At 36.8% G+C, this 26,317-nt stretch overlaps 1 protein-coding gene across 1 annotated transcript in view; it reads right to left on the reverse strand.

The window, feature by feature from the left end:
• Positions 1–26,317, reverse strand: part of CFAP54 (cilia and flagella associated protein 54) — a gene marked incomplete at both ends in the record, with an annotated part of 116,461 nt that overhangs the window by 50,635 nt on the left and 39,509 nt on the right. Inside the window, 14 exons of the mRNA XM_082071391.1 lie at positions 451–587; positions 1,006–1,236; positions 2,904–3,046; positions 4,046–4,157; positions 6,039–6,165; positions 7,092–7,181; positions 11,161–11,257; positions 11,754–11,897; positions 14,720–14,842; positions 16,454–16,609; positions 17,580–17,727; positions 20,302–20,438; positions 21,465–21,650; positions 24,126–24,218. Of these exons, the coding sequence (XP_081927517.1) occupies positions 451–587; positions 1,006–1,236; positions 2,904–3,046; positions 4,046–4,157; positions 6,039–6,165; positions 7,092–7,181; positions 11,161–11,257; positions 11,754–11,897; positions 14,720–14,842; positions 16,454–16,609; positions 17,580–17,727; positions 20,302–20,438; positions 21,465–21,650; positions 24,126–24,218 (1,924 nt within the window). The remainder of the gene's footprint in view (positions 1–450; positions 588–1,005; positions 1,237–2,903; positions 3,047–4,045; positions 4,158–6,038; positions 6,166–7,091; positions 7,182–11,160; positions 11,258–11,753; positions 11,898–14,719; positions 14,843–16,453; positions 16,610–17,579; positions 17,728–20,301; positions 20,439–21,464; positions 21,651–24,125; positions 24,219–26,317) is intronic.

Below are 26,317 nucleotides of genomic sequence, written 5' to 3' on the forward strand. Positions count from 1 at the left end.
GTTTTGAAATCAAAAAACATCTTTTCTTTAAATTGGCTTGAGTGTTTTTCCAAAGGTGATGTGGAGAAATAACAATGGAGGTCAGGTTAGAAATTAAGAGAAAGAAGAATCATAGAATCATTTCAGTTGGAAGAGACCCTCAGGATCATCAAGTCCAACCATAACCTAAATCTGACACTAAACCATGTCCCTAAGAAACTCATCTAAACGCCTTTTAAACACCTTCAGGGATGGTGACTCCACCACTTCCCTGGGCAGCCTGTTCCAATGCCTGACAACCCTTTCTGTGAAGAATTTTTTCCTAATATCCAATTTAAGCCTCCCCTGGCTCAACTTGAAGCCATTTCCTCTTGTCCTATCACTTGCTACTTGGGAGAAGAGCCCAACACCCTCCATGCTACAATGTCCTTTGAAACTAATTCCAGTTATGCACCCACTCAAAGTTCTTACAAGTTTCTTTTTTGGTCGTTCCTGGCTTTTTAAGGAGATGAAGACTTGGTGTTCCTATGTCCCTTTCTTCAGATTCTCTCAAAACTACGGTGCCAGCATTACTTAATGAGTATACGTAAGGATCCAAAATATTGTAACTGCAGAATGGAAGAAAAAGAAGAAAGCACATAAAACCCCCCCAGACACAATATTAGAAAGAATTTTTATATAAACACACAAAATTCAGTTTCTCAAAAGTGAGTTTTGATTACTTTCCAGCAACTTTAGGAATCAAAAATAATTAATGATAGCCAAAAGTTATAAGAAACAAAAAACCAGCACAATATAACATATTTCAAAACCTTCATGTAACCAGTCAAGTGAGCAACCAAAAATGTAAATGTCACCTGCCATATGATGGAAAACAACTTTTTCCATAGTAAACGAATTTGCATTTGGAAGCTGAAATGCTCATATGACAAACTGATAATAATTAAATCTGTTTGCATCAATGGCAATAACACAATAATCTATTAATATATTAATAGGAATCATTGATAATGCAGTAACATATACCTCTCCAGATGCTCTGAACCACAAATTCCAACTTTATATTGCTCTTCCAGTTTCTTTCTAAATAAGTTGTAGTGTGCAATTGCCAGATAGATATTCATTTGAGACCTCCAGGGCATCTCTTCAAGACATATTTGATGAAACTTCTTTCGGTTTAAGTAATCACGCACAATTGGGTTCAGCAGCAACACTAAGGTCTGATGAGCTACTTTCTGCAACTGTTCCTGGCCTTTCCTAAACCAAAATATATGAAGCAGCAAAAAATGAAACCGTGTTTTCTTGGAGCTCCAAAAAAAGAAAATAACGATGAAGAGGTACAGAAGTATCTCATTGCATATCCACAGACCTATATTAACTCAGCAGCATATGACATATTTCTAGCAAAATGATATTTTGTAGCAGTCAAGAAAAGCAATGGTGCTTTTCCTCTTTAAGTGCACTTAACACATACTAAATCCTATCTTAGATTTTACCGTTTCCATAAGATATTTGTCTCAGTACTTACAAAAAGTTTAGCTCTGTGTTTGAAGTTATTTGTACCTGAATCATCCAAATGGGTTACTATAGGAAATACAGCATGTTTCACACAGCCTGTTCAGGAGGTCAAGACTGTAAATTTGGATCATTCTTTTTACTGCTGTGTTTTGGTAGCTACTCATCCTCAATGGAAAGAAAACATTTTATTTCAAATGTGGATGGCTGGATTTAATTTCCAGCCATAGATTTTTTATTTTAATGTTTGTCTGCCAGATCAAACAATTCTGTATTGCCTGGCATTTTTTCTGTGTGAAGATACACACAGTGCTGTAGTCAAATCAAATCTGATTTTTTGTTTTTCATAAACTGTAAACTGATCCCTTTATCAATTTGAATTATTTTTCTGCCCATTTTCCACCTTTAAAATGTGGTCAGAACAGTATACCATATATGATATTGATTATGTTATACAGCAATATTATTATGTAAGATACAAAAGAGTCTCTGAAAGAGCAAAAAGCCCAGGATAAGTTAAACATCCCCTCTTTCAGTGAAAGCCATAAAAATCATGTTGGGTAAGATTAAGTTTTTTTCTGTCAGGAAGGAAAAATGAACAGTTTAGGTAAATATTTAGAAGATTGTGTATGGAAGACTTTTTTGACGTTCTTTATTTAGAGAATAGAATCCAGAAGTACAGAAAGAACAGAAAGAACAGGAAGAACAGGAAGAACAGGAAGAACAGGAAGAACAGAATCAGTTATGTGATTGTTCATATTCAGATATTTCTAGTTTTCTACTTGCTGACTGCTTGAAGCTTTATTGACCAAAGCACCAGATAATGAATAGCACAAATTCTTTTAGGTCAGAAGGTGCTGTTATTACCTAGTTAACCAAATATATAGAATTATCTGTCAAAGGAAGAGGTGAATGAATTTTCATTAGTTTCTATTAAGGAACAGTTTTTTGAAAGCTACAGAACAGATATTCCAAAAAGACTAGCAAAAGGGTAAAAATAACTCTGAAACTACCTGAACATCAGGAAAAAATAAATATTCTTTATTAGATTTTTAACAGGTAAGCTCCCCAGTACTGTTTGAAAAGCATTATAATAAGCAAGTTAACATAGCTTTTCCACCATAATGAATCAACATGTCTAAGCTAAGACAACTGAAATATAGTCTTTGATTAATTCAAAGACCTCAGAATCTTCAACAGTTATTCTCTGAAATAGAAATGAGATAGATTTTGTTCTCTTGATTGGAAGACAATTTTATACTGAACTAAAACAGAAAAGTGAGTGAATGGTGCACAAATTCATTGCTTTGATAGAAAAAAAGTTTTAAAATGTACACTTCATTGTAAACTAAAATTCCATAAAAGTATTTTGCTTCTGTATATGAACCTGATGACTTATGTTTATTTACCTTTGTGCTTCTGGAGATTCCATTACTTCTGGATGTTTCATTAAATACTGCCTAAGAGGATTTTTTTTTCTACTCGAGACTTCTTTTTTTGGTTTCTTCACAGTTGATGCCTCTGATTTCTTTAAAGGTGAGGTCTCTACACGCTTTAAAAGAATATTCCATTAAAGTCTTAAATATACTTCAAATACTTACTCATATCTATGTTATCAATTAGTTGAGACATATTGCAGGTTGGCTTATTCAAGAGCAGAACAGAACAGAAAATAAATTCTGGAACTGCTTGTCAAAATAAGACAGAAAGATAATTATTTAATATTCCAGAAAGCTTCAGTTTTTCTGGAAGGTATATGTCAAATGCCCAACACTGAGAAGCCAGCCAGGTCCTCAAATATTTTCTTTCATATACCAGTGTTTTTCATCTCAAAAATAATGATAGTTCTTTTCCTATTATTATAAATACTTTGAGTTCACAATGGAAAAAGTGAGACAGAAAACCCTTTCCCCTATCTGTCTGTCTGTCTATCTATCTATCTATCTATCTATCTATCTATCTATCTACCTATCTATCTATCTATCTATCTCACAGATGCAGCATTACAGGATTACTAGAGGGTTATGAGAGAGAAAACTCTTCCTCCAAAACACAACAAATCCATTAAGATTATTCTTACCTGCCAATAAAAGCAAAAAAATATTTTAAAAGAATTCTGAACAAAAAGCCTCTATTGTGCAATTAGAATATCTGCACAAGTAGTAAACCAAGAACAACTACTCATGAAAAAGTGTAAGTAGAACATATTGTACAAAAAGGCCTAAAGGAATCTCCTTTTCTTGATGTGATGGTACCCAAGGCATTTCCTATTAACATATTTAAAGGGAGCTGATGAAAGGCAAGTTTTCATTGATTTTGGAATGCATTACTCTGACTCATCTCAAATTCCTCACAATTGTTGGTCTCTTAGAGAAATCCTATGCCAAGTTTTCTTCCTAGTTTTCCGAGAGCAGAGGTGAGATGATGACTAGTTTGTATATGCATGTCTGTGGCTGAAGTTTTTATGAGACAGCTTTTTAAAATTTATTTTGGTGCTTATAATATTGCTTCCCAGTAAAGACATACATGACTCCTTAAAACTAAAACTTACTTTCTGAAACCCCACAGCTCCTTTAGCAGATCTCGCCATGCCTTCTGACAGAGTAGGAGAACTTGTTTCTTCTGTTGAAATTCCACTGATAGAGAGAAGGTGGTCATTCCTCCTGACAAGCAAATAATGTTAAAATCATCATCATCATGTTTAACGCCTTTCATAGTTAAAGGATTATCTTTGGGAATGGGTAGAGCACATGCAATTCCTGTTTCATTGTTATTTGCAAATTCAGCAGCTTTTCTTTCCTTCTTCCCCTTCAAAAAGAGGTACTGCTCACTTTCAAGGCTTATTATAGAAATCTGAATTTATAGGTAACAACTGTCTCACCTTCCTAACTCCTAGTAAAGCAAAGCAGTGTGCTTCATTACCCAAATTTTACTCTGAAATTTTGCAAAGAATTCTTCATGCATGTGGTGGAATGCAACCCCCCTCTTTCCCCTTCCCCCCTTTCTGTTTGGAAGGAGTGGGCGCATCTCCCTCTTTCTCTGGTACTTGAGGCTAACAGCTTCTTTTGTTTGGCCCCAGAGCAACCTGGCCAGGGCCATTAGGAGAAGGGAGTGCCGAGGCGCCACTGAGCCGCTGGGTGCCTGCGGCCAGTGTGGGGGATGTTTTGGAAGGCTTCAGGGGCACCCACAAACAGTGTGGGGGTGCAGAGAAGCTTCTAGAATGCCTACAGGTCAGATCTGGTCAGCCTGTAAAAACGGGACTCTCGTCGGCGACTCCGCCCATTGTGCGGGTCCCTCGGAGCACGAGCGTGGCCATTGCCGCCGGGAGCCACGGGCCCCCCGCCGCTCCCCGGGATGGAGACTCCACTTGCCCTGCCGCCACGTGTGTAAGTAAAACTTCTCGCAGGATTGCGAGCATATTTATACTTTTCGTGCACATTTGCACATATATTTTCCGTGCACATTTGCACGTGTACTTTAAATTAATCCTCGCACAATCGCGAGTGGCTGCCGAGAGCCCCTCGCACAACCGCGAGTGTATTTTCCTCCCGTGCACGGGTACTTTAAATCCTCGCACAGTCGCGAGTGGCCACCGAGAGCCCCTCGCACAATTGCGAGTGTATTATAAATTTACCCTCGCGGAATCGCGAGTGTACACTTCCCGTACTCACTACGAGTACGTGCATCTCTTTAAAAAAATAATCCTGCACCGTGTTTGGCAAGTGTGTGCTCCTCCGGGACCCAGGGCTGGCTCCAGCATTGTTTTGGTGCAGCCACGTGCATGCACACTGTGGACCGCCGGTTGTATCAGTTGCTGCCCCTTCAAATTATTTCCTCAACTGATATCCGAACCTGTATTTAAGTCACTTGTGGAGTGCTAAAACCCTGTTTTCCACTGGTTTAATAAAGGTTGTTTTGGACTCTGCTGTCCCTTAAATTAACCTCGGGGTGCCTCCCTGTAATATTTCGTAACAATGCACAATTCTTTTGGTCCTTTGCAACAGCAATTCCAGTTCCTTATATCTCATTTTCATTGGTTATTTGCCTTTCAAATTTTAGAAATACTGGTGTGCATTTTTTAACAAAGTCATACTTAAATTTCTTTGGGATCCTTTTATTAATAGGTAGGTGTCTACAATTTTATTCCACTTGTCTTTTCAGTATAGAATTTTTTTTACACACTACAGTAGGCCCTGATCAGTTCGCTCTTGATTTAACCCAACGTACTTTTCTAAAAGCTGTCCCACTGCCTCAAATGGCCACATTACCAAGTTGTGTCAATGAAAATGTAAGTCCTGGAAATTGCTGATGATAGACTGGGGTTTTAAACAGACACACCAAGAATTTTCCACATACAACAAAGTCACAATACAATATTTTCTATAGACATCTAATCCTGTGTTCATGGAACTTCTGCAGACTAGAAGCCATGGAACTGGCTGCAGATGGCACTCCTACCAGGTACAATTTACAGTTTCTGCTGTAACAGTGACATTAGTAAACAGAAATAGCAATTTTGCACTGCTACTATAATAGAGATCTACCTTTTCAAGTAGACTTGCACATTGTCTGCCCATTCGAGAACACACTGAAACATCTCTTCATTCAGGATTTTGTACAAAACTTGTACAAAGAACTCAAGAAAACGTTGTTTATTTTTGAATTTCATCACTGCAATGAAGTAACAAATAATGAACACATTTTTTTGGTATTTATGCTGTAACAGGTTTCTGAATTCAGCTATAAATACAGCTATGTATCTCTCATTGCACATATTTATGTCGTGTTGTGTGCTGATGAAGAAAAGGCATACTGATACCAAAATCAGACAGACCATGATGCAGAATAGGAGTTGCTAAATACTTCTTTTGACTGGGCATCCAGAATCTATTTACAACCCCAGAATAGCAAACACCATTTTTGTATCATGCAGTATAACATGCAAAAATATATTATTAAAATATTCCATATGCCTAATTGTACACATGCCTGAGAATCCTGAAAAAAAAACAATAAAGCAAGTATAAACAAAGTAACTATTTATCATCAAGAAATAAATGAGTATTTATCCTATCTGAAGACTCTATTAACTTTACAGACTGAGTTTCATTGTTATTTTAAACACCAGTATTTAAAAAATAAAGCAGTGGCAAATGCCACATACCAGAATCTTAAATTCTATTTCAAAAATTCAGGTATAGTCAGTCTTCTGTGAAATTCTCTTTCAGTAACATAATTGAATGTGGAAATGGGGTATCTCAATTTAAAAAGAACATTCCAAACAAATTATCTTTGTAAACTTGACAAAACTTTAAAAAATGAGCTCATAAACATTATTCAAATTATTTAAAATATTAATATTTTATACACTTAATATCAACATTTAACATAATTTGTTGCAAGTACTTCATCCACTTCTAAATGTGACTATATTAAGGACTTTTTTAAAGCCATGGTGTACTTGATCTTGTATAAATGAGAACAAAATGAAGATGAAGTTTACAAGATCTTATTCCAAGAAAGAAGTAGATTAGTTCACCAGCAACTTTCTAAAGTAAAGAAGACTTTACAATTAAAATAAACACCAACTATCCTACCTTCTCGATAAGCATTGTTTGATGTCCAACATGTAATTACAGGGTAGAGGAACAAAGGATCTTCACGTCCCGTAAGCCCTGGTCCACGACCTGCATCAATAACCAAATCAAATCCATTATGATGGGCAGCAATAGTGAACAGTATAAAATCTACCTGGAATTGTAACTGAAAACTAGAAGAATCCTTCTATAGCACAGAGTTTGCTTTTAAATCTCTCACTGTCATCCGGAGAGAAATTCAAAGACTGGCTCTTTTTTTCTAACCTAAGTAGTTGTGCCACTTGAATAATGAAGAGCTTACGGATGTGACTGATGAACTTCCAGCCACTAGACTAACGAGCAGGATGTCTGGAGTTTGGAGGTCTAACAAAGGTCCATACAAAGAATCTTTGGAGGAGGATATGCAGTAAGGACACGTCTAAAAATGGTATTTAAAGATATACAGCATGAACTGAACACATGATGCTGCCAGTGACTACTGCTTACATACATGCTTGCTATATGGATAGCATAAGAAAGTAAATAATTTTTTTTCTTCACATAAATATGTACATAAATACATTTATACAAATATAAATATTCATATTCTATAAATAATATATTTATATAGAGATGTAAATAATAGAGACGATATAGAGATATAAACAGTATATTTAATATATAGGAGAACAATAACTTGGATTCAAGCTTCTGAGAGTTAAACACAACTGTGTCACCAGCTGATGAGCACCAGGACAATGTTATATTTGCTAGTTGCTATTTTGCCTTAATAAACATGACCTACAAATTTTGTGCTTAGGCAAGTTCTGTGGTTGAAAAAGATCAACGCACCTAGTCCCTGAAAAAAAAACAAGGTTAAAAATGCACCCTGAAACAACCAGTTGTGATAGTGGATCAATAGCAACATCCTCCAGCAGCAGCTGTCAGTTGAAGTCCGTTGAGTGCAAATAATGATCAATTAAGTGAGACAGCCAGCAAGACAAGCAGACTTCTTTTAATTTTCTTTTTAGGACAAGTCACACCTTTTGTTCATACTCTCTCCTATCTGACAAGTTCAAAAACATATTGCTTCAAATGATCATTTTCACACAAAATAACACCTCCCAAAATTTTTAAATGGGAAAACATTTGAAATTTCAGAATTTAAATTGTCTTGTGTATGAAATATTTTGTTTTTCTCAGTTTCCTATGAAAGAAGTAGTTTCATCTCTTTTTCATTTTTCTCTTAGACCACCATACTAAGTGCTTATGCACTTTTAAGGATTAGCTATCACACATTTTTTTCCAAAATATTTTTAACAGCATGGCCTACAGGTGTGCCCATTGTCCTAAAACACTTACACATATTTGTAAAGACAGCTGTAAGCTTTGTTACTTGTTTTGCACGGCCTCAGCAGAAGACGACTCTTTAATTTGTATCCTGAAACTTATTGACAAATATGCTATTTCAGCAACAGACCAGACCTCAGTCATTAAGTATTTGCCAGTTATTGAAAATGCATTCTTCTCTAACTGATCAAACCATTAATTTAGCTTTTTATTAAGTAAGAATGCAACATCATTTTATTAAGTAATCAATGTGAGTTTCAATTAACCTACAGAATTCATTCATCCTGTAACTTGTTCTGCAGGAATGCAGGAATCAGTGTCAGCAGCAAAAAATGAAGGATCGGTACACAGATGAATGGATTTTTTGTGTCACTCTTTTTATCCTATTTATTACAGAAAAACTTTCCTCTTCTAAGATGTATGCATATACAAATATGATGGAGGATAACTAGAACACTAGATAACTAGAACAGAAACAGGCATTTCTGTGACATATACATGTGTCTGAAAGCCTGGGCCCCAAAGTTGTTTATTTATAGGCTACTAGACATGCTCAGCTCCTGTATCTGAAACAGCCATTTCCCCATGACATTTGTGACCACTGTGACCCATGCTTAGCTCTCGCAGCTTGGGTTTCCTGCTGTCTTATGCCACCCCTTAACAGAAGACCTAAGCTGCTGGGACCAGAATGAGCTTCTCCAGTGGGGAAGAACTGCAAGCAGAGGGTTAGCACTTGTACAGGACAGAGATTTGTAAGGGCAGGGACTCAGCCATCAACAGTAGGTGGCTGACTCTAATGCCCAGACTTCAGCCCTGGGACAGCAGAGGCCTTTGCAGGCAGGCAGGAGCAGAGCTGAACAGCACACAGCAAATTAGTAGATCAAGGAGAGGTACGTAAGGCAGCCCCTAAGCAGAAGCTTTGAGGTCTTTTTGAATCACTGTTTTGGACTGATGATATGGACACCATGTCTCTGGATCGAAAGAGACAGAAAACCCATCCAAAACCAGCTCAAAATCTCCTTCAGGTACTCCAGTATTCTCAGTGACCTTCTGCGAAATGAAGAAAAGGCAAAACAAGAATACAGAAGGCTGAAACAAGAAAGCCAACATAATTCTCCAAAGACAGGCTGCCTCACAGCTGAAATTCACTCAGAAAACCCATGTTTCACTAGTAAACAAGCAAGTGGGGAACACCGGCCTTTTTGCAAGTGTTTTAGTAAGTTCCATCTGAGTATGAGGAGAAACTTCTTTACTTTGTGTGTGGCAGAGCACTGGAACAGGCTGCCCAGAGAGGCTGTGGAGTCTCTTTCTCTGGAGACATTCAAAACCTGCCTGGACACATTCCTGTGCAATCTGTTCTGGGTGAACCTGCTTTAGCAGGTGGGTTGGACTAGATGATCTCCAGAGGTCTCTTCCAACCTCAACCATTCTGTAACACAGGTCAGCAGCATGCCCTTGCAGCAAAGACTTGTTACTTACTTGGCTGTGTTAGAAACAGCATAGCCAGTGGGTCAAGGGAAGCTATTATTGCCCTCTATTCAGCACTTGTGAGACCACATCTGGATTATTGTGTTTGGTTTTGGACACTGTACTACAAGACACCAACATGCTGGAGTAAGTCCAGTGAAAGGCCACCAAGATGATAAGGAGCTGGAGTGCATGATAAAGCAAGAAGAGGATGAGAGAACTGGGTTCATTCAGTCTTAAGAAGAGAAGGCTAAGAGGAGTCTGCACCTACCTGATAGGCAAGAATACAGAATGGGGAGAGAGACTGTCCTCATTGGTATCACAAGAGGCAATAGACACAAGGGGGAAATCATTAAATTCCAAATAGATCTAAAGAAAACCTTTTTAACCATAAGGGTGGTCAACTATTGGAATAGGGTGCCCATAAAGATTGAAAATCTTTTTATTCAGAGATCTAAAAATGGCAGGACAAGTGCCAGAGCAACATCATCTAATTGTATGTGTTTTGAGCAGGGTAGTAAAATAAATGCCTTCCAGAAATGCCTTCCAACCTAAATTATTCTGAGTCTATCCAGGCTCCAAGGAGCACAAGGTGCCAAGTACATATAATGGAAGAAAAATCAGTAGTGGCTCTGTGTTTTAAGTTCTAATTTCCTTTATAAGTCCTATTTATTAATTCATCTAACTTGGGCAGAACTATTAGCCTGAAAATTCTTGTGCTTAATCCAGATTCTAAGATATTTAAAATTTGATATTTTCATTCCCCAGTTACAAGTTAGTTAAGTGCTAGTATGCAGGCAATTTCTTCACAAAGAGCACAATTCCTGTTAGCTTTCTTCAGGAAGTCTTTTCTTCACTAAAATTTCTTGCAGTGGTCATTATTACTAGCAATGGTAGGAAAGTAACACATGCTGTAAATGGAGAATGGACTTTGCCACAGTATTTTCTGATCCAGGAAAATAAAGCAAGCCTAAATAACATGGAACCCGTTTTACACAGACTGGGAGAACATATATGCTTGCAGAATAGAACAAAAATGACCATTTCTTTCTAAGAAGGACTGAGTGGTTTGGTGGAAACCATGAAAACAATGAATGAAAGTCATTATACACATCACTAGCATGGATAAATCAACTAAAATCATAATTTCAGTGACCTTATTTATCAGGGAAGATATATGAAATAAAAATTCTTCTTGGGCAAATAATTTTTACAAAGAAGCCATAGAAAATTGCATAGAAAAAGGTAAGAAGTGTTTTAATAGTGCACCCACCTGGTTTGGTCAGTCTGAGGAGATTTGATTCAAGAGCATTTAGATTTTCTGTTGCTTTTTCCCTTGCAGATAAATGGGATGCCTTTGAAGAAGTGCTCTGAAATATCCAATACTTAGTTATCAAAACTTAGCTTCTACTTAAGTAAAATTTTGATTCTAAGTTGTAGGAAATCCTCACAACCTGATGCATCTCTTTGTACTTTGAATATTAAGGTGTTTGAGGTTGAAAGTGCTTCCTCCACTGAGAAATATTTTTCAGTCTACACAATTCCTAAGTCACTCTCTTATAATGACTCGGTTTCAAGCAGCTGCTACATCAAATGAGAGGCTTTCTATGTTATTTAAGATATTTTTGCTCTGCTTATATAATTCTTTCTTTTTTTAATTTTTAATTTTTTTTTTCTGTCTTATAAAGCATTCCTGCAAACTATAGGAGAAGAAAGATCAGTTAAAGATCCTTGTATAAATATCTGTGTGTGTATATATATATATATATATATCTATCTCCATGGCTCTGAACCGTGCTATTGCTAACCCCTCTCAAGAGAATACAGTATTTAGAGAAAAGAAAAAGTGAAAATTGGAGCAATTACTTTGACTTCTTTCTTAGTGTGTGTTTCTTCAGTTTTCATAGCTCCTGACTGGTCAGGTGAAGCTGCCGGTGAGGAATCCAGCAATTTTTTCCCATAGTTAACAATAATTACAGCTAGTTCGTATTCTTTCCATGAACGTAGTACCTATTAAAGAATCATGTTACATATTTTTGTTTTGCATAACATATAATGTTTCATTATTGTCTACTTATAATTGTGAAAATGTGTTACTATTATAAATGGAAATTAAATACTCGATACTTAAGTCTCCCTCAACAAAAAACAGGACTACAGATCTGTAAAATAATTGGAACTGCAGATATGTTATCTATGAATTCTACTTCGGCTTAACTGATCCTTCAGAAAACGGAAAGATGTAACCAGAAGTATCAGTTGCTGTGATTAACGTTCTCCCAGTTCTCAGGTAGTACTACTATCAAAGAACATAAAGGGCAACTAAATGATCCTCATTTACCGCCCTGGTATCAAGCACACATTTGAAAATCTTAACTGTATTAGTGAAAGGATAAATTTATTTTTAAAATTATGAAATTTACAAATTAACTGTGTAAGGAATGTTTTTAGATGGTTTATCTTCTTTAGATCAAGCTCTAAAGGCCAAAGTACTTCTACTATAAGCAAGGCGCTTATAGTAGCAATATATAGAGAGCCAGCAATGTGCCCTTGTGGCCAAGAAGGCCAATGGTGTCCTGGGGAGCATTAGGGAGAGTGTGACCAGCAGGTTGAAGGAGATTATCCTCCTCCTGTACTCTGCCCTGTTGAGGCCACATCTGAAGTACTGTGTCCAGTTCTGGGCTCACCAGCTTAAGAAGGACAAGGAATTACTGGAGAGAGTCCAGTGGAGAGCTACAAAGATGATGTGGGATCTGGAGCATCTTTTTTATGAGGAGAAACTGAAAGAGCTGGGTCTATTCAGCCTGGAGAAGAGAAGGCTGAGAGGGGATCTTATCAATGCTTATAAATGTCTCAAGGGTGGGTGTCAAGGGGATGGGACCAGACTATTTTCATTGGTGCCCAATGATAGCATGAGGGACAACAGGCACAGGCTGAAACACAGGAGGTTCCATCTAATATGAGGAGAAACGTCTTTGCTTTGAGGGTGCCAGAGCACTGGAACAGGCTGCCCAGAGAGGCTGTGGAGTCTCCTTCTCTGGAGACATTCAAAACCCGCCTGGACACATTCCTGTGTGATCTCCTGTCACTGAACCTGCTTTAGCAGGTGAGTTGGACTAAATGATCTCCAGAGGTCCCTTCCAGCCCTAACCATTCTGTGATTCTGTGAAGGTAACTTAATGTTAGGACATTTGTCTTTGGGATAGAAAATAAGTCTATAGATTACTTTGGGTTAAATACAGTACATGGCCTGACTGCAACTCAGCAGAAAACTATATACCATGAATTAATCAGAAGTATTTGCAATTCAACCATTCTGTTTGCTATTCTGTATGCTATTCTGTTGAAATGTTATCTCCAAGGGGGAAGAAAAAAAAATCAGTGTTTCAAGCAGAGTCATATAGCTGGGAAATCCAGCAACAAACAGACACTTTATCAAGGTTTCAAGGTTCCTAAGAGGCCTTATTGGCCTTGACAGCCTCCACCTGAGTCCTCCCACATGTGGCCAGGAGATCCCTTTCAGCTTAGGTCTGAGCCTACAGTCCCTGCCAGCTCCTATCTGGCAGGAATGCTGGTCTCCAGCACACTCCAAGCCATGCCTGAGCCTGGCCATGGATCCACTGATCTGGACACCTGAGCTGTGGACTGACTCCTCAGCTTAGCCTCAGACTGCTCCCACCCTGATGGACCAGCCTGCTGGGCTGTGTCTGACCCTAGCAGCCCTCACCAGACCTGATCCTGACCTGTGGATTGACTTCCCAGCTTCACCTCAAACCTGCCTCATCACCACAAACTCATCTGGTGATCTGGACTCCTGGTTGAACCTGACTGCCAGATCCTGCCCTGATGGCCACGGCATTGCCCTCAGCTCACAGCTCCCCAGCCCTCACCACGTCCCGACACTGCCCTCACAGCCACAAAGTAACTGATTAATACCAAGAAAATGACAACACTAGTCCTTAAAATATTCATCTTTATACATTTTAAATGAATGAAAACCGGGCCTTCTTGCCCTTCTTGCACTTTTAAGGATTTTTGACACTGATCTGGTCTTGTGAGGTGAGCACAGAGATCCACTCCTATGAAGACTGAGGAGAGGGATCATCAACAAAGGGCAATCCCTGAAAGCATCAGCTGTAGCTCAGTTTTGGAATGAGCTGTTTTACCTGAGGTGCACTTAAAGCTTGAGGAAAGCTGACTTTTTCAGGATTATACATCTACTGTGGCAGGTACTTTAGCATGCCTCTATAGCTGAGTAAAAAAATCCTACCTGTACCACATTCTTCCTTATCTTAATAAATAGATTCATTATCTAAATAATAAATGTGATCTGCATGTATGTCTGATCATTGAAAGTCAAGGCGTTTCTGTTCCTGCCAGCATGCCGGACCAAATAGTATAAAGTCTCTTGTATCTAATTAGCAAATAAGCCATATATGTCATTCTGATAAAACTACACATATGAGCTATATGCAGTAAATAAACTTTTAATTTATATATTACATACATTCCTTATTGAAAATACTACTACCTTAAATTTTAAAATACATGCAATGATATAAAATACAGATTTCATGTTCACGAAGTAATAATTACAATCTATTTTATAACCAAATGAAAAATCTCATTTCTGTTAAAAACTCAAAATGCCATTTTTATATAAAATCCCCTGATACAAAGATACTAATAAATATTTATATACCTTTACTATTTAAGATTGCTGCTTCTTCAAGATATCAGTTTGAAGGCCAGCTTACTAAATATTTTTTTTCCTCTAAATGACAACAGCTGTATCTTAAACTAAGCTGTAAGCACAATAATGCACACCATACCTTTGCTGTATAAAATGAAGTACAAGCTATCATATGCTGAATACTCCCGTAACATCCTGCATGCTTCCTCTGCAAGGTAGCACTTGGAATTTCTTGAAGGACAGCCAAGCACTTAATGAGAATCTGTAAATAGAAGAGTTAAAATAAAGTTTGGAGTCTGCAACAAATTTACAAGCTTGTACCTCTGCAAAGCCTGTTGTATTTGATGGCAAACTTTAAAAATACCTTAAAATCCAACAGGTAGGGTGAAATGCTAGCTCTACAAAAGACAACAGTAAAATATTCATTGAATTTAACAGTGTCAAGATTTCAACCACAGCCCTTTGGAATAAATTACATATTCACATAAAATCACAGATATTAAATTACAGATACATGATGTTGTAATTAACATGATATCAAAGAATGCTTAATTCAGTGAGATTACATACTCCTAGTAGAGGACTGCTTAGAACTATATTGAGCTGATCAGAATTTTAAATTAAAGAAAAATGTTTCCAGTATGATCTAAAAATGAAAGACTCCTTTTCCCCATTTTTGTATAACAGACATAATAAAAAACATGCAACTTAATTATTTTTCCCTTTAATTAGGAAATCTAAACGAGGAGCCATTTCCAGTTGCTAGCTGTGTCTTTGGTAGGTCATCACAGCCAACATCTTCTTAAGCAAGAGGCTACCCATGTATTTATTTTTGTTTAAACACACCTAAAAACTTGATAAGTCCCTGAGTGCCCCAATAGTTGTTCCCTGAGCAGGCTTGCCTGGGGTGTCCTCCCACACCTTCTGCCCAGGAGTCCCAGTTTAGCTCAGACCCAGGCCTTCAGTCCCTGCTTGAGCTATGGGATTGGTGTGCTGGTCTTCAGTTCTGTCTCCTGGGTGGACCTGGGACCTGTGTTGTAGCCTTGTCTCTAGTCTCTGCCTCCAACTCCTGTAGCTTCTGACTTTTTCTCCTGGATGAACCCTGGACGAGCACAATAGCCAATCCACCATCTCTGGACTCTCACTGGATCCTCTTGCCAGTACTTTGCTCTACCTGCCATATTCAGATGCTGCTAGTCTGTGCAATGCCTGCACTGAAGTCACCTCATCCTTCCTCACAGAGTGAACATTTTCTTACTGCTTCTCCCTGACAAAACTACCTACAATTAGTAAAAAGGTGCATGTTGCTGTTGTATCATTGCTGAATCTAAATCTGCTGCTTCAGACGTGGCAGGAAAGGATTCAGGGACTCTATTTTCAAAGAGAAGTTGCTTGCTTCTGGAAAGGAGCACATGCCTGAAAGCTAAAGACTGCCTTATCAAGACATTGAATAGACTTCTTTTTTTTAAGAAGAAAACTGTATATGAAGCAAACACTCAAAAAAAAAAAAAAAAAAAGCCATAGGCAAATGCTGCTTTTCTTTCCTCAGAATTGCTATTTGGAAATGACATTCAAGTAGCAGTTACATCATATACTATATTACAGTTTAAAAATACAAAAAAATCATCCTGAAGTAATAATCAATATTCTGCAGTTGTTTTAGCATATTTGAGAGCAGAATCTGTGCAGCTTAAACTAAACATATATGAACTGGGAACACATAAACCCATAAAAGGCTGTTCTTTCAGCAGCTACTAAGAACTCAGAGCCTAGATATTTGGCTCTCCCACTGTATACTCCATTAGAAGTTTAATTTAAATTGCTATAACTCCAGGACTTGGATGCCAGTTTCTTTCTCTTAAAATGCTCTCACCTGAACTACTGGGACTGAAGAAATCTTGTGATAAATAATTGGAGCAAGGAGACCATAACATTGCACAACAGACTGCAGGGTATAACTTGCATCATTCAACCAATTACTCAGTTCAATTGCCACAGCCATTCTTTCACATTCTGCTAATCTAGCAACCTGTAAAAGAAAAACACATTTTGATTCAAATATAAATTCTGTTGTTTTAAATCATTTAAGAGTGAAAGAAGACAGATGTTATTGCAGTTTAAAAAGCAGAGTAAGCAGCAAGTAAGATAAAAGTTTAAAATTGAATATACATTGGCACCTGTTAGAAGTATATAAACAAATGCAACGTTATTCATTATTCTAAAGGAAAACATTGTTCTTGACCTAATTTTGCCCCCTCAATTTATCCATGCAGTTTACAAAGCCTGGTTAACAACCTCACCCTGTGTGGAGTGGAAATTTCACATCCCAACCCCTCAGAGTAGGTAAGGGCAGGATAACAATCCCCTTCTTTCTCTTCCAGTCATCTGCTGCAGTCCTTGCATGTGTGAGCAGATCCAGTGACTGCTCGCATTTTTAAGAGACAAATACTTTAGCAAAGAAAGAGTGGAACGGGAATGTAATAATACCAAAGGCAAAGCTTAACTATTCAAATAACAGAGGAAGTTCTTTGTGTTATTAACATGTTATTACACTATAAAGACTGAAATAAGCTAAAAGAAGCTTAGCATATTAAAAGCATGAAACTCTAATGTTAATAAAATATATGTATTAAATAGCAGAAATGTTTACAATTAAACATGCTGCATCTTAGTAGGATGAAAACAGCAATGATTATACCTCTCTGAAATTATAGTCACCACTGCTGAAGTAAAGGAAACGTCTTCATCAGCTGGAATCAGTAGGATTTGGATTAGGGTATTAATGAGGTAATAACTGATTCAGAAACCATCTTTCTACCAGGATACAAAATAAGCAACAGCTACTAGAATACTTCAGAAAGGAAGACCAGGTAACTTAGCAAAAATTTTAGTACTCCGCAGATAGGATTAGTACATTGCACCATTTATCTTGGAATGACAAAATAAAGCTGATTGAAAGGTAAAATAAATTCCCATGTAGTATTTTAAGGCACACATACTTGTTCCTTATAAAGTATCTCACTGGAAAAAATGGAATCACAGAAGAGTCCTCTTTCCATTACATTAATGTCACAGACAGCAAATAAACTCCTTAAAAAGAGGTGCAAGGTAATAGCAGAAGTCTGAGATACAGCCTCAAAACATAGCCTGCAAAATAAAAAATCAAAATAACAGTAAAAGCGTATTAATGATTCTGACCTCTCATGCCTAAAACTGCATTATATGAAAATGCAATATTTCATTTTAAAATTCTGTACAAAAGTATTGCTGTAGCTACTGCTGGAAATTTAGACATAAAACTGGGAAAATGTTTAAATTTTCTAACTTAAAATAAATAAAGGGGATAAGGCCCCTTTTCAAATTCTTGTCCACCTTCTACTACCTTAAGACATCATTTCCTTAGCCGTTTCATCTAATCCAGTGAAACTTACTTTGAATTTTCATGGAAAACTTGGAATGCTACAGCTACTTTATTTTAACTGTCTCTTTTTACACATTCTTGTTTTGTATTCTGACAATGACACATGCAGTTGTGATGTCCATTACTAAGCGTTAGTAACAGACTCCATTTCATCACTGATATCTTGTGTTACAAGGCTCAGAAGAATCTTTCTTCTTCCGCCTGCTCTTTTGTTGTTTATTGTTTTTTTTTTTCCTGCCCTGTGGCAGAGCAGCATTTGTCCTTTTTATATTATTTATGTTACAGAAACAATCCTATGATTTGGAAGCATAAGAAGTAAATTCCTCCATCTCCTTGATTGTGAAAGAGACTGAAACTCAAGAACAAAGATCCAATAGGCATATTCACATACTTGACATTAGCAAGGAATCAACAGGGCTTCAGGTTGGAAACAAGAGGTTTCCTTTCCTTCCAGCTCCCTCTGCTGTCTCTTTAAGTCCTATCCAATTTCTTAGCTGCGGATCAGTAAAACGAAACTACTTTGTTTCAGGGCTGATATTGCAGCTTTGAGAAACTTCCATATTAATTGTAAAAAAAAAAATAAGGCTTGGATGTAACTGTCACAAAAGCAAAATCCCTGAAACCACTTTGCACAGTTATTTAAAACTTCCTGTCGTCATTTGATTTATTTCATTTCATTTGATTTATTTGAAAGCTGTTTTGTTCAAATGTTACCTCTGGAGCTGCATGTGTTAACAAACAAACAAACAAAAAACCACCACCACCAAAACAACAAAAAGCTGATTAGGAAAAAGGATTAATGAAAAATGAACAAGTGGGAAGAAAAAAAGCGCAATGACCAGCCTTGCATTCTTGCTTTGTTGCCCAGGCCAGGGATGGATTTAAAACATCCATATAGTCATGAAACAGGATGCCTGGTGACATCAGCGCAGTCCACAGGCTACCAGAAAATCCCAAAGGCTCTTATGGCATGTAACATCAAGACCCTCAGTCAATTTGTATGCCCAGTATCAGACAAATGGTGGCACTTGAAGAACAGACAGGACACACGTTAGTGGTCTGGCTGAGGCCCAAATAACAAGAAGCACACGTAGACACATTAGTTTTCTCCCGTGACAGGATTCAAAGTACACACAAGCCTTCACTCTCTGCTTGCATCCAAACAGCATCACTGTGAGAAAACAGTGGGTTCTGCTGCAAGTATGTCAAAACAATCTGGAGAAAACACTAGTTACATCCTATGTCTCAGAATGGTTGATTTTGATTACCAGTTATTCCACCTGTAAAGTGGAAATGGAAGTGTTCTGAAAAAACGTATAGGAAATTCCCCTAATATCTATTTCTTGATACAAATGTCTGTATTTCTTTATTTATTCTTTAATTCTAGAAACATTCAAGAACGATTAACACACATGCAATAAGGTTGCTTCTTGTTGTTGTGGTTTCAAAACTAAGTCTGTCAAACTGAAATGGATATGCTGCAAAACTTTTTCATATCTCCTCCACAAGCTTGCCAAAACTTTCCTATGAACAAATTGGTCTAAAAAGAATTCCACACAAATGAAGATGATTATTTGTGTTCTATTATATTGAATTATATTAATATATTAAATTAATAAATATTAATATAAATAATATAATTTCATCGTCAAATTATAAACAGTTGACTAACATAAAAAATTACTCTTGTTATTATAGTATTTAGTATAGAATTTTAGTGTATGTAACCAAAAAATTTCTAGCTGGGCTTTATCATCATGAAAAACCTATAATATTATGGTTGAATATTTGATATTTGTTTATAAATGAATTAATTTTAAATATCTCTTTTAAACCACTCTAGTATATTCAGAGATTATTGGTAGACTTATTAACCACCCCAAAACAAAATTAGCAAGCATTTATCCATTTTGAGTGCTGTTCTTGACAAAATTTTCAGAATTCCTGAACCCTTCTGCTCTCTCAATTGGAACTAAAAGTCAAGAACCTAGTGCACATTACAAGTTTTGCATATGAAAATGCATCACACAGAATTAATAGCCACTTTATAAATGTTTCCCAATTACCTTGACAAAGCAATCATTATAAAGAACTAGGTGTGTAAATGCTAGCAGTTCCATAAATAACAAAAATCCTCTGCTAATTATAAACCACTATATTTTTATAACACATTTCACACTTTTTTTCAGAATGTTTTTCATATCGCAAGTCTGAACAAAATTTCACAACCTGGCACTCTCAGAAAGAAAATGTGCACATCTATAATTGACTATTATTTTACGTTTGGATTTGCCAGTTACCTGTTTTCACATATAGTCAAATTTATACTTGCAGAAACAACAGCTGCATTGGTAGGCAGTGGAGAAGAAACAAAATAATCCCACATTGGTGAAAATGCTTCTTTGGCTAATGTATAGTTGCCAGTCTGATAGGCTGCCTAAAAAAAAAGAAAAAAAGAAAACCAAACCAAACACCAATAAGAACAAGTTTCCATGTTTATCAAATAACCAAGCCGAATATGATTATAGTATGAATAAAGATTTTAAAACTCCATCCCAACATGTACATTTACAATTTCTGCAAGAATATTCTGATATATTTTAATAAAAAACATGTAGTAATGTAGTAGCAATCTGATTCTACTAATATTAGTTTACCTTCAGAATTAGCATCAGAGAAGGCAAAACACTTTCGTAACTGTTGACCAAGGATCTAATATCCTTCTGGAATACTTCACAGGTATTGTGCTGCAGTTTTTGAAGGCATATTATTTCATCTAGGTTCATTTTACTTTCACTAATACTGCTGAATGCCCTGCTGCTCTGGATAATGGGATGCAAATGGAGCCACACAAGTAGGCACAAATTCACGTGGATACCTCTCTGGGAGATTTTAGGAAATCTTCTAACAGTTCCCCATGATCTGAGCTGTAGGGCTAGACAATTTCACTTTTCTCCATGCCACAATCAGTTTTAAATTTTCTTTAATTAAGAATAAAGAAAATTATGGTAAAGGTCTGACAGAGCCTTTGTGGTCTTTCACAAGACACTACAAAAATAATTTCAGTATGAAAATGGTTGGATTTGATACCTGGCAAGTTCAATCACATTTGTCATCTTGTGCCGTAATGACTAATAAGGTGATCTCTAGCACTTGGTCTCAATCACAAAAATGAAAAAATAAATTATAACAAAGAATAAAGAAGTTAAATGCAGACTGAAAAACAGGAACCAGAGTAAGAAAACTAGCTGACAGTCATCTTTCCTCTTCAACTGAAATTTCCAATAATTTTGAATTGAGTTACTCAAATACACCATTTGTTGTGTTAAAATTGTGATTTCTGCTTATCAAGCTTTTGGCAAGAAAGTCTTGAGTTTTTACAAGAAGTTTTAGAGCTACCAGTGAAAACAAGTAATTACAGTCAAATTAAAGTATGTGTTCACCATCATGCCTCTAGCCCTACCTGAGTTAGATAGGCTCGAACAGCAGTAACAGAAAGAGGTGGATATGCAAGGATGGGCTCAGTTGTTTCCCCAATTGCATCACCAATAAGTTTTCCATCAGAAGAATATGCTGCAACTGCAAATATGTATTTCTCATTGGGATCTAAGCCTTGTATTTCCAAGAGGCTTTTCCCATCAGCTGGTATCTAGCAATAAAAATATTTTTTAGTTACACCCACTGAACATACCAAAAATAGATCTCAAATTCAAAGCTTTTATTGTTAAATAAAGTATTTGATGGTCTTGGATACAATCAAAGCACAACCTAGATTAACATGCATGTCACATTTCCACATAATATCAGGTTATTGAAGACAATAAGAAAACAATTAAACAACAGGGGGAAAAAAAGTATGTTTTTTCTGGAATGCAGTTGAGTATACAGAGCACATAACATAAGAGAATAGTAAAGTACCAGGACCTGGAGTTTCTCTAAACCTTTTTTGGCCATTTGCACATTCACACTGTGAGTGTTCATGCTTGCAGTCGTTGAGCTGGACACATTCTTACCCTGAGCGGAATTCCAGAGAAAGCACATGGCTCTCCTCCATACATGCCACAGGCATGGATTAGATATGGGCAGAGGATGTCTCAGGTCCTCTCAGCACCATTAACAGGACTTCGGAGTTCATAAAACAAACAACATATTTTCAGGATCTTCATTTTTCCTTCAAGTAATTGTCCATCTGCACTTAAACATCATGGCTTGCTTCTAACAGGCTTTTCCACCTTCCTCTCCATAACCAGGACGACTTAGACAAAGGAAAGTTTTAGGGTCTTGAAACAACAAACAACTGACACAGTGACTGATGCAGAACATGACAAATAAGATTATCAAAAGGTAGCATCAACACAGTGCTCTTATTCAAATGCTGTCTGGCCTTCATAAGGAGACCTCTGAACAACAGAAATCCCTTCAAATGCTGGGACTGAATTTTGAACCAGCAGACCAGAAATTAGGGTAAGACAGTCTGTAGTATCCCTTTAGAGCAAGTTTTTCTCTTGTTGAAAAGCTGATAGATCATTCCACCACCAAGAATTCTATTCTAAACCTTTTCCATGGACCAGGCAGATCGTGACTTTGTCTGCAGATCAGTGTTTTGCAAAAGCATATCCCCAAGCAACCAGAAGTTCAATTGCTGAAGCATATGGTTAGCCTCAGGTCTGGGCATTTCCAGTGCCTGCCAGAGCTAAGACAGTCAGTGGCCTGGATGAAATGTAGCAAGTTCACAAAAAGAACAGCTAGCAGTGGGGTGAAAGTCTCCAATTAAATGCTTAATTCACCTGGAGCAGGACTGCATATTGAAACTAGCTCACTGGACATCTCAGGAAGCTCAGTTCTCTGGATTTGATAATAAGAATATCAAGAATAACATCAAAGCCTCTATTACCAGTAGCAACACACACCTTCTCTTTTTATACACCTTTCTTTTTAGGGAGGAGATGCAGGGAACAGGTGCAAAGGGAAAGATTTCCTCTCCGTCACCAAAGACAGGTCTACCAGTGTTTGTATAAAGCTTGTTCACAAAACCAGGAAAGCTTGAAACACTGGACAAAAGAGGCTGAGATCATTCTTTTGTGACAATGCAAAACAGAGACCTGCCCTGCAAAGAACAGGATTTCCAAGATTTCCAGATACAAAAATGATCATTCCAATCTAAGACTACAGCAAAATTTGCTGAAGAGGTTGTCCTGAAGCTTTTTTTGCTCCTTTCTTAAACCTCAAAATGCTGAGTATTTGGATGGATCACGTCATCGTTTAGATGGATAATGCAATAGCATGCGTAAATGAGTGAAAACCAGAACTCTCAGTCTCTGCAGGAACATCAGACTGTGATCCAAAGGAAAAACAAACAAACAAACAAACAAAAACCCACAAAACAAAACAAAAACCAAACCAAAACAAAACAAAAAAAAAACAACCCAAAACCTACATTAACAAGAAAGAGAAAACCCCCCAAAAATTCCAAAAATAAACTGCCAAATTGCAATATAGAAACTATTTAAAAATACTGACACAGACATGTGATCAGTCATAAGTAACCAAAGATGTGTGGGATGATTTGTCACACAACATGTTCACCAGATGAAAGGGATAGAGTATGAACCTAGAAGTCAATAATGTCTGAATATGAAGGTTATTGAAGGAGTTATATAACCATGTTGACAGAATTACAGAAGGTAAAGTCTGATAGAAGTTGCACAATTAAGAAAAATACTAAATTTTATATCTGTTTAGAATTTCTCTTTTTTTGAATCTCTGGAAAATGGGGTGTCTGGGGAACACTTTATAAATATATCATATACTTTGTTTTCCTTTTGTATTTCTTAAATGTCTCTCAAAAAACAGGATCGTAACAGAAGGAACAGAGACCTCTCTAACATGAAGCTTTTGAATCATTTAACTCATCATTCTAAAAAAACGTTCCTAGAACTGGTTTTGGTTTTCAGTGTATCTTCAGCCTAGTAAAATTTCAGTTGCTTAAAATAACAATCAAAAGGTTTGTCAAAGGCTTGGCAAGTTACCTGATTAGAAAAAGATGTCAGGTGTATACATTTAGAAAGCTGGGCTTTTTTAAAGAGAGAGAGAATGATCTGAAGGAGTTTCAACTCTGTCTTACCTCTTCTCCTGCATTCCGAAGTTTATTGTTATTTAACCTGACTTTCACATTACTTTCTTCTGCTACACATCCCAAAATACTGTACCATGAAACCTTTGAAGAAAATGGAAAAAAAAAAAAAAAAGGAGTTGATACATTATAGTATTTCCAACTTTTGCCTAATGTATAACATACTAATTTTGTGAAAAGTCTCTGAAAAAATAAAAAAACCCTCAGTTATAAAAAGGAATAGTCTAACTGCACTAGAAAAATTCTTTAATTCATTTAGCTGGACAACTAGATATACTAAAATAAAAGCAGATGACTCTCCTGTCTCCTACCTTGAACTACCCTATACCTCAAACATATCTCAAAACATAAACTCCACAGGTCATCCTGTAGATTTAAAGTTATCTAGATCCTGTATTTGATCCTTGCAATGGTATTCTTCTAAAGTTGAAAAAGTTCTGATTCAGCAAACTAGTTGAGGACAGATCCTTAAAAGCAGGCAGCAGAAATGCAGATTTAGAGTAATGCAGTAGTTTTTTCTAAACAAGCCATGTTCTTAGTTCCTATTGAAATCAATGAGTTTTTTAATGCCCTCGAGCTGCTGATCATCTCATTGAGCATATAATCTACACTTTTCAATACTTTTACTCAAGGAAGAATGTGAGCATGCATTCCTGGATCAGTGCTCAGTTGTGTATAGTGAGATCAAACATGGAAAATAATTTTGATTTCACCTCTGCAGAGCTGAGCAGATGGATTTCAGTAAGTTATGCATCTGACAAAGATCTTTTGCATTAAGCATCTTCTACTAAAAACTGTGCTAGGTCTCTTTTCAGTAGACATTTAAACAGACATGAGGTTTGGCAGATGAGGTCATTTTTCAGCATATAAAAATTATCAATACCTAAAATGTTCATTTTTTTTCTTGTAGTATACATGATTTGTCTTGCAATGAATCTTGACTGTTTTTCGGAAGGAGATGTTGAAATAGAGGCCTTTCTTTTCAGCAAATGAGCAACTTTAATTTCAGGAAATTTTAGAGATACTTTTACTTATAATACAAGAACTACATTTGTCTAATTAAATCCTAAGTATCCATTTCCTTTAATAGGTTCTTCATAAAAAAATACCTTTCATGTCTGCTCAACAGTGATGCGTATCTTCAGGAAAAAAAAAAATCATCTCGAATATCTGGGCTTAAATTATAAAAATATTAATCACATTGCACCATCTAGTGGCCCAATGTTACATTCACGCTCCTATATTTAACAGAATGAAGTATTAATACTTGGTAAAACAAATGAACTACCAGACTTTAAATAAGTATTTTAATTTTATGTTCATTAGGGACAAAAAGGAAGACATTTTTCATAATTAATTTCTTTGAAATCGACTAATCAAACTGCAATAAAACTGCAAGTTATAAAACAACTGTTCACAGAAACATTCTTACCACTACTAAAAATATTTGAGTTTCTGCTAATTTTATACACATCATAATTTTGAAGAAGCTTGCAAAATTTCTATGAAAACGTCTCTCTCAAGAAAACTGCAGCTAGTGCCTTTTTCATACTTTAGCCTGTTTGAACCTTTTCTGGGCATACAGAGAAGAATAAGGTGATTTAGAAAGGTCAGCATGGATTTACCAAGGGCAAATCATGGCTAATTACCACGATTGGCCTCTGTGACAAAACTACTTGATTCGCAGAGCAGGGGAGAGGAGTAGGTATCATTCACCTCGACCTGAGCAAGACACTTTTTTCAACACTGTCTCCCGGTATTCTTATATCCAAGTTAGAATGATACAGCATGGGGGTGTGAACAGATAAATGGGTAAAACAATGGCTGGAAGGTCAGACTCAGAGACTAGTTGTTGGTTCATACTCTACCTGGAGGGTGGCAACAAGTGGAGTATTGCAGGGGACTACCCTGGTACCTGTACTGTTTAATATCTTTAGAAATGACCTGAAGAAAAAAGTGAGCACACACTCACCAGGATTGCAGATGATGCCAAATTGAGGGAAACAGTTGATATCCTTGAGGGCAGGATTGCTAGTCAGAAGGACCTAGAGAGCCCAGAGGAAGGGGCCCACAGGAACTTCATGAAATTTAACAAGGACAAATCCAAAATCTTGCACTTGGAAAGGAAGAATTCCTTGCAAAGATATAGGCTGAGGACCGATGGGTTGGAGAGCTGCATTAAA

Source organism: Streptopelia decaocto (genome assembly GCF_964273445.1).
Source record: "Streptopelia decaocto genome assembly, chromosome: 1".
Lineage (NCBI taxonomy): Eukaryota > Metazoa > Chordata > Aves > Columbiformes > Columbidae > Streptopelia > Streptopelia decaocto.